Below are 14,201 nucleotides of genomic sequence, written 5' to 3'. Positions count from 1 at the left end.
TAACATTCATTCAAATTTGTCATGAGAGAAGATATGGAAGCTAGTTCAATTCAATGCATGATAAATGAGATGATTGTGATTAAACCTATGTGATCAGCGGAAGATACAAACAGATTTGCCCATAATACATTTGTATATCAATGTCAGATAATGCAGCATAAACATATACATGTATGCATGTTTCTCGAAGTTGAACCGACCTTTGTATTCAAGCTGAATTGGTAAATGTGTGTGATTGATTTGTGTTCTGACATCCCGTATTCTTACAAGACATGTTTCTCTTCTCTCCCCCTCCCCCCCCCCCCCCCACTCTTTTTGTAGCAACGGGCCGTGGAACTAGCAGTTATGGCCAGTAGGCCTTTTGCTTCCATCGATGTAGAGATCAGCAAGTCAGCCCCACCCGACCTGGTGGCAGAGTGTCGTGTAAGTACTCTCCCTTCTTCATCCTTACCCCCATCTTCACTGCTTGCCCACCAGCTGATGTTCTCAGTCAGGAGGGAATGACTTTTAAAGCAAGATACAATATGAGCCGTGACGTGAGAAAAGGGCCCTTAACGCTGTGGCGCACAAACGCCGGAAAACGGCGCGGAAGTTTGACAAACCCATACGCGCAAAATGCGATCAGCTAGCTAGCTGCGCGCACATGCATAGATGCATCAAAAAGTGGCAGGATTTGGACAAAACATGTTTTTCAAATATCATAATTGGGCATTTAGGCTTGGAATTTCAGAAAACGGTTTGCATATCTAAATATATGTCAGAGTTCATTCCACAATGTGGCGGCGAAAATTCGTTTTCGATATTTTATGCCCCAAGGGCCCTTTTCTCACGTCACGACCCATATGTATTTTTGCTGCATGAAATTTTCGCAAATTGGAGCCGATGACCTTTTTCACACTTTGCACCAGGTACCCTACCAAATTTCCCTTGTATTGTTCCAGTCATGTGATCTCTTCGAACTGGAAAAGGAAATGACTGCCTATACTCTTGGTGCTTGACATTAAAAGCGAAGGAAAATTATTGCCAATTGCTGGAGATGTTAATTTGCAAATTGTCAAAACAAACACACAGATTTTAGGTTTGCTCCTTGTAAAAGAAAAGAAAAGAAAACAACACATAAACAAACCAAAAAATGGAATCTACAACAAAATATTCAGAAATTGACCAAAAGTGTCCAAAGAGTTAAAGGGATGGATCATGAAGAGCTTTACTGCCAGTGGTACTGATGAGCCAGTTTGAAGCAAGATATAACAGCCAAAGTCATCAGCATCAAGCTACTGCTGCTCCTCATTTGTCAATCTATCAGTAAGTGATAAGCTGAGCTACATGTGCAGAAACACGTAGGTCATTTGTTTGCACATTCTGATAGAAATAGACCTGAAGGCATGATGACAAGTTTTGTAATGATTGCTAGTATGCATAAATGTGCCATCATTTTAAGGGTTAAAAGGTTTTGCAATCCTTGCATGAATTATTCCACAAAAGGTTAGTATAGAGTCATAGGGTACATCCAACATCAATTAATTCATTTGTAGCTTTCAGTTGTTTGCAGATCACTGCTCTGTTGGTCACTGTTAGAGGTTTTCTGCATCTCTAGAATGTAGTGATTAAAAGTCTGAAATTACCTGAGGTACTGGTATGCATGTTTAACATCAAATAATTTGGCTTATCCTCCCTTTGTGCTTCCAGAGCAATCAGGTGTTAACCACTCTTGAGCCATGCAGCGACAACAAGGCTGGCATCATGACGGTACTCATGCAGCTGCCCTTAGCAGAGGGGGATGCAGCGCCCCGTACGGTCAGCCACGCCTCACCCTCGCCTCGGCCCTCATCCAGCTCAAACCAAAGAAGAGCGAGCTCCGGGAACAGAGGGACAGGGAGCGGGAACAGCGGAGCGGGAGAGGGAGCAGCGGAGCCGGGAGCGGGAACAGCGGGAACGGGAGCAGGGGCCGGAGGGACAGGGAGCGCCCCCGTTGCGAACGGCCCCGCTGGCCCAGCTTCCCCCCGATGACCCCCTGACGGTCAGCACAGTGCCTGTGCTATCGGGGGGCGAGGATCCCAGGCACATACGACACTACGCAGAGTATGACAATCCTGCGATGGTATAACGTCCAAGAGAGTCCTCCCCTTATTCCTCTTCTTCCTGCTAGTCTGGATTCAAGGAGATTTGATTTTTCTCGTGCTCCCGTTTGCTATGCTGACGATGGTCGCAGGACCCCGAGCATCTCATGTTGCCACTCTCTTCACCGTCGATGTTCTTGCATTCCCTTCCTGGGGGTTTGGTCTGGACTGTGACTACATCCTCCTCCAAAAGGATTCTTGAGCACAGAGTCATGCAGCGTGAAGCAGCAATTACAATATAACTTCAAAGTTTATTCATTCCAAATTGAAGAAAAAAAAAAGAGAAATTAATTCATACATGTAATCTGTCATGAAATTTCCTGTTTGTGTTTCTGCCTCATAAGGTTCTTCAGATTCACTGTGACAGGGAATGTGTGGAAAGTAAGTGCAATCGCAATGTGATGTAAGGAGAGTTTGATGTCACACATTGCGTAAAGGAACTTGCTCAGAAATCAGTGCATATACCACTGTATGCAGGTTTCTTTCCATTCTCTTGTTTGAATGTGTGGAGGTGCAGATTTCTACGTTTTAGGGTTGGATTTATTGAATGCACGCAAACAAATAATTTAAGATGATATTGCTACAGATCTCCAAGCGATATGCTCCCTTCTGGTGACGACGTATCACATTATTTACATCTGAAACACTTTTTGCACATCAGTCCCAATTTAAGAAGCTGTAACAATATCCAGAATAGCCCTCTGAAGGCTGTGAATGATCAACCTTTCCCATAGTAATATGAAAAACCCAAACTCCTTGGAACCAGACTACTTTTTTTTTTCCTCATGTTCTCGATCAGTGCCTGAACTGTTGATTTGTTGTTTGTGTCGTTTTCCTTGAATAGTACCAATGAATTTTATAAGAATTGAATGCAATTTATATGTCTGGCTTGGTTGCAGTCCTAATTGTGTAGTTAAATGAAAGAAGTCGCAATGTTGTGATGTCTGAAAGAGCATACACCACAAAATGAGTATAGCGACTTTGAGAAATATCAGAAAAACATCTTCTCTTTTTTATCATGCTTACTAGTATATCCTACTATGATAATGCTATTGATATCATCTCCAAGATTATTTTAATGTGAATAGTAGCCCTTTGTTTAGGTACTTCACAGGTGTGATGGGAGATATGTGGGTTTAGAGAGATTCCAAAACCTAAACCCAGCCCTGAAATGCTATTAATGCTTTTTGCAAAATACGTCAATTGTATTTTTAAAATTTCATTTATATAAATACCATGATAAAATGTGCTGTTTTATTGTTTGGGGAGCCTACTGAATGATGGTTATGCATTACATGGGAAAATTGTAGCACTGAATTGCTGAAAATTGTTTACGGCAATTGCTTAAGTAGGTGGTATATACAATGACCACAATCTATGTTTTTTTTCCATGGCATTTGTGACTTCCAAATTGATGTTATGCACATTGTCAGTCATACAATATGTGTGTTTAAAGTATGTGAATCAGATTGTAGTATTGCAATGTGTGGTTTCTGCGTTATCGTCTCTGCTTGCCTATTGCCTCGAGCTAAACTTGGCATGGAATGCATATTTGATATGGGTTGACGTCATTGTAAATGGGGGGGGGGGGGGGGGGGGTCGCAATTTCTGATGGTTGTGAGCTGATTTATCAAAACATGGCACGATTTGTCTTGAAAGTCCTTGTTCTACGCAATCTGTCTCCTTTCTCTCTCTCCCTCTATATCCCCTCCCCCCTTTCTCCCTCTTGTTCTCGCCCCTCTCCCCCCCCCCCCAGTCTTCGTCTACCCATCTATCCATATATCTATCTTACGCAATATCGCCTGTATTTTATCTCTGTGTCTTTGTATGCGCCCTTCCACACAGGCTTGTAATCAGTGACCATAAGGCGAGTTGTGTGTACCCCAGGTTAGCCATATTTTTAACAATGCATCAATCTTCAAAAGCATACATTTTATCTGGGCACTTTTAAGTTTCACTGTAGTGACCTCATTCAATCAAATGCCCACACAAAAAAAAAGACAGAAAACAAACAACATTTGGTATGTAGTCTAGTCAAGCCAAATACATTGCTAGTAAGAAGATGCAATTCGTTTTCGATGAGAGACCAGAATTGAGAAGGTTTTCCTGACAGAGTGTGTAATTCAAGGTGTTCATGTGGAAATTGTGAATTCAGTAGTTTTGGAAGGGTTGTCAAATGTCTTGTAATGTATACATGCTGCCAACTATGAATAGATACGTGTATTTTAAAGATCTGATATCTTACGTCTGTATGATTCATTGCTATGTAAGAGAAGGGAAGTAGACTATGTGAATATGAATTCTTCCTTCAAGACAAGAAAAAAAATAGATGAAACAGTACTCTACATAAGTTGTGATGTATTGCACATCCGTCATTTTAGCCTCGTGTATACACATTTAGCTGTCCACAGAAACTTTAGGAAAATACAGCAGCATTTATCCAAGATTTTATCTGTTTTAGCATATTCTCTTCTGTACTTTAAAGATAAATGAATTGCGTTCCTTATTTGTCATCCTTCAAAATTTTGTGGACAGTTTATTGTAAATGATATTGACATGTTTGTCTTCTCATGGAGGGCTGTAGGACCACGACTTCATGTCATCAGTGTTTTGTGGTTATGTATCGCCATGACAACAAAGCATCCATGACTGTGAAGTTTCGCCGTGGCGAGAGAAGGATGTGTGCCAAATGATTTTTATCAAGAGATTTGATTTTTATCAAAGATTCTTTATCATGCCAATCTGTGGATACTTAATTTTAACAAAAAAAGTTTTTTGTACATTTTATAATTGTATATGATACTGGTACTCTCAGAGGTTATGGGTAACGTTTGAGTCAAAAGTTGTGTAGATACAGTCACAAATATTTTCAAGGTGACTTGCGCTTTTAGCCTACCCGTGTTTATTTGCAAGGGATGGTGTTTCATTTAAATGCCGAACTGCTATAAGAAGTGATTATCTTTTAGATATTCACTTTTGCCTAGGATATGGAGGTTTTGAAGGCCTGTTCATATCTGGAGCACGATTAAAACGTGTTCAAGGCAGTCAGTTCGTGTGAATTACCATGATTGTAACTTTATGTTTGTTCACAAGCTAGCAATTTCTCCCAGAATAGCAGTCTGATAAAATGAGAGCATGGAGAAAAAAAATTACAAAATCAAATCCCTGTTTGAGAGCAAACTAACATGCAAACAAATGTTGATTTCAGCATGGTTTTGTTGTAGCATTGTGCTGCAACTATTCATTATGTCAGTACTAGCAATTTCAATATACCTGTGTAATGACACTGCCACGATTTTAACAGCAAACTCAATGCAGAACAAAGGAAGCACAAGAGGAAATGCCTCTGAAAGCATTCTGTGCTGCCCCTTTCATGCAGTATAAATGAAAATGCACAGCATGCCTTTTAAACATTTCCTTTAGTGTATGTTAAGTTCAGTTAAATTTGAGTAGTAATGATGCAGCAGCCAAATGAGTATCAGTTTAACCCATTTTGAATACGCGTACAATTTCAATATTATCAATACCATGGCAACATGTCGATTCCAGAAACTACTGTATTTTTATGAAGTCTGGAACTTAGTGAGCGTACACACTCCGATATAGTTGTCATGATTTCCCATGCAATCATTGGTTTGATGTCATCAAATGGTGCATAGCGGAATAATGTTTTGAATTTGTGGGACTGGGCAGTGTGTAATGGTGTTACTCAGGTCTAGTCTGAATAGAATCGGCATGTATTTATAGATGCTAGAAATCGTAGCTCAAAAAATGTGAAACATTTCATGATGTTCCTGGCATGGTGTGGTGTATTGAGCATGTTTGTTTGTCACGTGAGAGGTGTGGCCAGGTTCGTACTCGTGTTGTGATGTTCTGGGGACAACTCTCCGATGTGGTTATCATCTGCATGCCACCATTTAATCTCCGCTTTCATGCCAGGCCAACAAATATGCTAGGATGAACCCTGACAGTGGATGGGGATGGGGGGGGGGGGGGGTTTAGGGCCTTTTAACCATCTCAATTTAATATTTGCAAACCATTTCTTTGACCAGGAAAAGAGCTAAATTTTATTTCAAATGTTCAAGTTTGTATCTTGTTTGGCAGTAATTTCCTTGTATACATCAGGCCAAATTTTTATATACCTTTGTATAAATAAAGCTATAACTATTTTTATCATTAAAGCACATTGTTCTTTGTAGCTGGAGAAGAAACCGTTTTTCTCCTTTTTTTTTTTTTCTTCTTCTTCTTCTTCTTCCTTCATTCACTTATTTATTGACTGGGGGAAAAGGTTTGTCCGTTACAGCAAGTGTATAGAGTACCGAAGTGATGATATCGCAGTCTCGTGTTAGAGCTTAGTGCTGGTTCCACAAAATACCCTTTCACAAGGCTTTGGGTAGTGGGTCAGAAATGGGTACAAGCATGGTTAGCAACCATTGTGTTCACAGATGTTCTTGTTACGTGAGATTGTGTAGAACAAGTTTCCACGGCGATGAATGCCTGTGACATCACATTTCGGTGCTCTATCGGCATTAGCATCATGAAAACCCGCCAACAGGAGGTAAAATAATGAGAGCTGCTATTGTTTGTTTTTTTTTCCTCCCTGTCATTCTTCAAGATGACAAACAATACTATAATAGGTCAGGCAGTGTGCAGACTGTTCTTTGACTCATCTTTCTGTTTAAAGCAAACAAACAAGCAAGCACAATGTTGGTGGTGTTTTTTTGAACAAACAATCGCTTAAAACAGTAACAACTTGAACCCATGCTCAAACCAAGACACAGGATGTGTGTGAAACATCGCTGACGCAGTCATCAACATCGCATGTCAAATTTTATTCTTTGCTTCCTGATTGTCTCGCTTCCGAGACTTAAGGGCTTTAGGCTGGGGGGGGGGCAGTTTCGACACTGAAATCTCCAGATTCTCTGGAAGTAGAACGACTACAGCCATGACTACGCAAAAATATTTCTTTGTCCAGAATTCCCCACCCCACACATCTGATCTAAAAATCTCTGGTGGACTCTGATATGCATACAATTTGGTGTGAATTTGAAGTATTGACTAAACAAGCAAGTAGACTAAGCAACAACAACATGACAAGGAGCAAAAGAAAGGAAATATGGATTTTATCAGATGGAACCTGCTTTTTCTTGAAGCTTTCATAGTTTTGATCACAAATGCAGCCAAACATTCCAAGTACACGGTGTTTTAAGGTGATAAGTGTTCTAGTATGGGAGGATTCCATTCCATGTATTCTTCATTCCAAGTCCAAACCTGTTCTTTCATGGTTTAAGTAGTTGTTTTTTGTCAATGGGGACCAACAAGCTGTGAAGGGTTTATTTTTCTATTTTTTGAATATTTTTGTCCATGTCATATGAGAAAAACAGAGTGCACATACAGACAAGAAACCAAGCAATAGCGCGACTATATGCAGGTCTGAAACTTCAGTTCAATAACTTTGGCATATGGTGTAATACCACATACAGGTGTGTGAAAAAAAAAATGCTACTTTCACAAAGATTATCTTTGTCTGCAGATCCATGCTTAAGGATTCTTTTTTTCTTTCTTTTCTCAGTAAACACTTCGGCAAGTGTGCGTAGATGCAAGTGTGAAAGGGAGGGTAGTAGCAAAACGTATGTCTTTAATAGGGTCAGGGCAGTTTTAAGCAGGCTTTACATGCGATTACTTTCACTTTATGGTATTTCATAGACAAGTATTTTTAAGCCTACCCTGTATTTGGGAGGGGAGGGGAGGTGGGGCCAAGTTTTTACCGTGAATACAATTTCATTATTGGCCAAGACACCACAAAAGCACCAATGGCATCAATTTGTTTTTCTTCTTTTTTTGTGGTTGAGCATAGAGAGCCGACATTGTACCCTGATATTATATTCTCTCTGAAATAAAAGATCTTCTGGACTCAATCAGTGAAAAACTCAAAACCTTCTATAAACTCCAGCTATATATAATACCATTCAGCTTAGTTGTATGATAGAGCTCCTCATCTTTCATTTGACACCGCAAGTTGCTGCTCTTCAGCAAAGATACCAGTGGTATCTTCAAGATACATTGGCCATTTCTGTATGAGCCCCTCCTCCCCCCCCCCCCCCCCCAACCATATGTCATGCAAATCAGGTGTATGGATTATCATGTTTGTGTAGATATGATGTTATAGCATTTATATTCCTGCCCATTCCTGTAGATTTTCACTGCTAGTTGCAAAGTGAGAAACCTGCTTCATTCTTGCGCAAAGTGATCAATTTTGCAAACAGGAGAGAGAGAGAGAGAGAGTTGTGGTTGATTTACTTACAAATCATTGCTCATATGAATATATCTTATATGCTTCTTGGAGTAAATGAAATGTACATATTGTAATCATTGTATATTCCAGATGCTTTTATTTTGATAATTAAATAGACACAAACTGATTATTAAAAAAAAAAAAAGAGGAACATAGACAGCAGTTTGGGTCTTGAATATAAGCACCCATTTTATATGATTATGGATTGTATGAATGTGATTATGATGAAGTTAGGGTCATGTCGATTAAGCTGTGCAATTCCTAAAGTACGAGATGTGAATATATGATTAGCTGATATGAATGTGTATATGTTGGGACAAAATTCTTTTCTCTCCTTTTTTTTTTTATTAGAAATCATAGTACATACATGAATGATGAAAATGTCAGGAAAAAATCAATATTGTATGGCAAAGATACTAATGTTTGCTTGGAGGATCAGATTGATTTAAATAAACTTATCACATTTGGTGAAAGCAAATGATACAACATGCAGTATCCTTCATTGTGCAGTGTTTTCTGAGGATTTTTGAGATTGATAACAGCAAAACTGACAAAAATATGGTCATATTTGGGATCAGCGTTGTTGCTGAATTGTGGCAATTTCTATTGCAGTGGGTGTGATGATTTCAAAGCTAATGGTGATGGTGGCATTCTTGGTGATGATGGTAATTACAACATTATATTGGTTTACCTAGTTGCGTTAAGGACAGGGATGGTGTTTTGTGATGATGGTGATTATGATGCTGAGATGATGATTAACATGTTCTTGATGATGGCAATGATCATCATGGTTATAATGCCGTTTAGAACAAGGATGGTGTTGTCTGATGGTGATGGTGGTCATGATGATGCTGAGATGATGATAGTATTCTTGATGACAATGGTTATGATGATATTGGTGCTGTGCTGTGTATAGATCAAAGATGCCGAGGTGATGATCATGGCAACACCGGTGTGATGATCATAGCAACAGCGGTGCAATGCTGCATAAAAAAAAAGATGATGTCTTGTGATGATGGTGGTGCTGATGCTGGGATGATGATGATATTGTTCTTGATGATAATGGTGATCATCATTGTCTTGGTTACAATGCTGCTCAGAACAAGGAGGATGATTTGTGGGGTACACCAAAAAAGGATGATGTTTTGTGTTGATGATACTGTGATGACAATATGACATTGTTCTTGGAGGTGGTGGTGATCATTATGATATTAGTGGTGAAGGTTATGATTGTCGTATGAATGAGACTGATAAAAAAGATGATCTTTCTGATCTGTAGTACATGTATCATGGTGTACTGGGTGTTGATATTTTTCACTCTTCTTGGCGTTTTGGTCTTTCCAATTTCTTCCATGTAGATTCATTTCAGACAGATGTTGGTAATCCAAAGGTGTATTATTACTGTTCTCTCATTACAATACACACACACACACGCACACACGCACACACACACACACACACTTTTTTTTTTCAAAGATGTTTATTCTGTTCCATTCAAAGTAATAGAAAAAAAAATAACAATTTTCATTTGCTACAATTGAAATGAAGAAAATGTACATTTGTGATCATAATAGCAAATTTGCTATTGCTGTACATAATGACATAACAAAAATTACATTTTCATGAACAATTATCAATTTACATACAGTCACTTCCCCTGTGCTCTCAAAAATTGCTTGAATTTAACAGTGATGATTCAATTCTTCTAGCATTAATCTTAATAATAATCCAAATGAATTATGCAGCAAAATTATACAGTAATGAATAATGGAACCATATTATTTATCAACCAATACCCGCCCACCTACTAACTCATATCCCTTCCTGAGTCCCTATGACCACCCCCACCGGTTCCCTCCCTTCCTGTTTCCTCCCCCACCCCTATCTGTACACATGCAACACACAAACACACACAAACACACCCATACACACACACACATACACATGCACCTAATTTGGTTAACTGCTCTTGCCTACACATCACAATATAGTAAATATAGTTATATAATAAGCCCGCCAACAGGCTGACAGGAACGCATGGGAAAGGAGGGGGAGAAAATACAAAACAACACAAGAGAAAAAAAAAAAGAAGAAGAAGAAGAGGAGGAATGAAGGAAAGGGAAAAAAAAATGAAGATAAGAAAGAGTGGAATACTATGGAAACATTACTATTTTCATAAAAGTCACAGATGTTGCACGTAGCTTCAGACTGGTTTATTCAACGAAGTCTCAAAATATTCCCATTTTTGTAAATGTACATGGAGCTTCCCAGCCTTGGTCGCAAGGATTTTTTCCTCATTTATTAATTCAACAATAATCTTTTGCATCTTTTCTCCAGTGGGTAACTTATTTCCCGTTGTAGATTTAAAAATGATGTATTTTATTAAGATAATCAGAGTATTTACACATTTTGATCTATTTGAATAACCCGAGATTCCCCCAAATATATCTCTCCAATCCATATTCCTTAACTCATTTATATCAAAATAATTAATTATGAATTCCCATAACAGATTCACTTTAACACAGTATGAGAATAAGTGCAGATAAGTTTCAGGCTCATGTTGGCAGAAGGAACAAAGGCTGTCTGTTACAAAACCAAACTTCATTAAACGCTCCTTAGTGTAAACTACACCATGTAACATCATAAATTGAAATTCTCTATATTTTCTTATCAATGTACACTTACTCGGTTTAATAAAAAGATCTTTTATTTCTTTGTTTGTATAATCATAGCTACTGTGGTCATCTTTAATTTGTAAAACATAAGATGACTGTAAATCTTCCACCATAGCCTCATACACACACACACACACACACACACACACACACACACACACACACACACACATCCACACACACACTTTTTTGTTTTTGTCAATCTTTGATTTCTCTTTCTTTTTCATTCAAACAATATACGAATTAGTTAATTACAAAATAATACAAATTTCATTATGACAACATAAATTCCACATTGTCAATAATACGAATGATAAAGAAAGAATTTTGTATACCGGTACACAAAAAGGGATAAAGAAAAGGCAAACACATCGAACAAAAGGGAACAAGGTACCCCCCCCCCCCCCACCCCATGTCCGGTGAACCCGCTCACATTCTCACTCATTCAAATACTTAAATCACAAAGTTACATTGCTGATACTACTAGGCAAGCATTAGTTAAGGGTGTAAGTATTTGGCACATACGGGAAAAAAGTTGTGGGACTTCAACCCTCAAGGGGGGGGGGGGGGGCAGAATCTGACCCCCATCAACATTTTGCACAATAATTCTGCAACGCGCAAGAAGGCCTCATTGTGAGGCTTCTTGACTTAATTTTTTTCAAATATCACGCAACTTTTGAGACCAAATTTACAACGTGGGCGTACCGTTATGAAGCCACGCCCATTTTTGCAACTGCATGTTGCCCCAAAATGGGCACAATTTTGTGATTTTGTGTATATTTCAAAGGAAAAACAGTCCTCTGTCATGAAACTTATAAAAACCTGACTATATTTCCCATTGAATACTTTGATTAATTTAATGATAATTATGGGAGAGAAATGGCCAGTGACAATTTCCAGTGAAAAAAAAGTAAAAACAAAAATAATTAAATATGTAACAAATGCTGAAAACAATAAAATACATAAGAATTGAAATGAGTTTTGGAAATTCTTATGATGTACAACATATATTGTCGATGATGATTTTATTCAAACCAAAAAGTAGACTCTCAATGCTTTTGATTAGTGTTAAACAGGCTATAATAAGATCTTGGGTTTAATTAGCATAATTGATTGATTGAAATTAGAAACTCGAAAGACACATTCTTGTAAATTATGACTCGGGTGTTGCAGGTGCCAAATTCATTGTGATTGCACCACTGGTGGCCGAGATCTTGGGGGGGGGGGGGGTGGGAGGGGGGCAGAATCAGTAATCAGATGAAGTAATAATGTCACTTATCACAGCTCACTAATTGACCTAAACAAAAATCTTCTCAAATCTAAATGGGAATCATTCAATGGGAATCTACTTTTTTTGTACAAAAATAACAACAACAACAACAACAACAACAACAACAATAACAACAACAACAACAATTTCCTTTTTTTCAAATCTTTCTCCAGTGGAGAACTTTCTTCAGACTTGATCTTGGGACAAAATTAAAGTGATAATGTTTTTTGCATGTCCTCCTCAGTGAATAATTATGTTCTGTCTGTGCCTAGATATTTGAGAAATTTTACATTCAAAACAACTAGAGAGCTGCTAACTCAACACCTAGGTCACAAGAGTTGCCAATTTGTCTTACTCTCATAACTTGCAACTGATTGACAAATTGTCCTGCATCGACATACATAAGCACTGAATTGATCAGTATTTTAGTAGTATCCATGATAAAAAATCATGGGAGTACATATTCGAGCAGGATCCGGACCTACGACCTCCTGATCACCGGACAGGCGTCATCTTCACTAGAGACCACCGATCTTTCGCCCGACAGCAAGTGTTGGTTCTAATTCTTATAGCATGCAGCGGGTACTGCGTATATTATTCAAATTCATGAAATTCTTCCATCGAAATGTTTTCCATTGCAACTGATTGACAAATTGCCCTATAATTGACGTAAATAAGCTCTTAAACTTGTTGACAATTCATAACATTTTATATCTATGTCTTCTTATTTTCCCAAATTTTCTGTGATATACTTCTCTGATATTATTTTCTTCATTCAAAGCAGCATGATATCAGATGGGAATTTCCCCCCAACTGTTTAGGACAATGAAGCAAAAAAATCCACTAGTCAATTAAATTTGCTTTGGAGAAATTGTTCTGGACAACGTAATTAATGAGACTGTGGCTTTCTCAAAGTAACCCAAGGGAGAGACTTCTCCCCTTTCTGACCTGAACAAGGTGGTTTGGTGACTTTTGCCAAATTGCCGTCTTCTGTTCAAAATATTTAGTTGTTGGTACTGCATTGCAGTAACCTCATATTCCTGAAATTGGCATTACACAAAACAAGCAAGAGGTAGAACATTTTTTTCTCAAATTCATATCATTTGTAATATTGTGCATAATCTGAGAGAATCAAATTTTAATTTTTATGATGTTTGGAGACAAGTGAAATTAATGTTTCCATTAAAATTGCAAGTAGTTATTTTGTTATGTCCCAATTATGTTTCTTCCTCTCTGTCTTTTGCTCTCACTTTACGATTATCTTCACAAGACAAATATTCTACGCACTAAGATCTGTTCTCTTGCAGGAATAAATCCAAGATCTTTTGATTTTAGCTAGGTGCCAGGCTATGATATAACCACTGAGGACATTCAAAACCATGTTTGAGATACAACCAAATTTGTAAAAAAAAAAAGACTTTGAATTCTGCTGAAGGAATGCACAAAGAATGGGATTGTAAATAATCATCACCCATTGATATGACACAAGAAGTGAAAGATTCACTAACATGGAAGCGTATATATGTAATATATATATATATATATATAATATATATGCTTCAAATGGACTGCAATATGGACTGTAAATAAACCGGGGGGGGGGCAAAATTTCATATCATCTCAATTGATAATACTTTTAGAAATGTTACCATTCCTTGTAACAGAAAAAAAAACCCACAAAAGAATGAAAGATAGAAAGTTGTTCAGGACTCTCTTCTTGAAGTGTAACATATCATTTTGCTAAAGAATTCTGCACCATCATCTTTCCTTTGCTGACTTTCAAATTCCTTCTGATGATACCATTTTTTTAACTGTTTGAAAAATGTTTTCTGGTTCTC

The 14,201-nt window shown here is 38.0% G+C and overlaps 1 protein-coding gene across 1 annotated transcript in view; it reads left to right on the top strand.

The window, feature by feature from the left end:
* The window catches only part of LOC139726792 (attractin-like protein 1), a 97,850-nt gene extending 94,174 nt beyond the window's left edge, over window positions 1-3,676 (top strand). Inside the window, 4 exon segments of the mRNA XM_071637784.1 lie at window positions 322-423; window positions 1,690-1,785; window positions 1,788-1,887; window positions 1,890-3,676. Of these exon segments, the coding sequence (XP_071493885.1) occupies window positions 322-423; window positions 1,690-1,785; window positions 1,788-1,887; window positions 1,890-2,107 (516 nt within the window). The 3' untranslated portion in view covers window positions 2,108-3,676.
* The last annotated feature ends 10,525 nt before the right edge of the window (window positions 3,677-14,201 follow it).

This window comes from Diadema antillarum, unplaced genomic scaffold (assembly GCF_040938485.1).
Source record: "Diadema antillarum isolate AM-2024a unplaced genomic scaffold, OU_Dant_1.0 seq00000098_RagTag, whole genome shotgun sequence".
In the NCBI taxonomy this organism is placed as follows: Eukaryota; Metazoa; Echinodermata; class Echinoidea; order Diadematoida; family Diadematidae; genus Diadema; species Diadema antillarum.
This window is presented reverse-complemented; position numbering and strand designations above follow the sequence as displayed.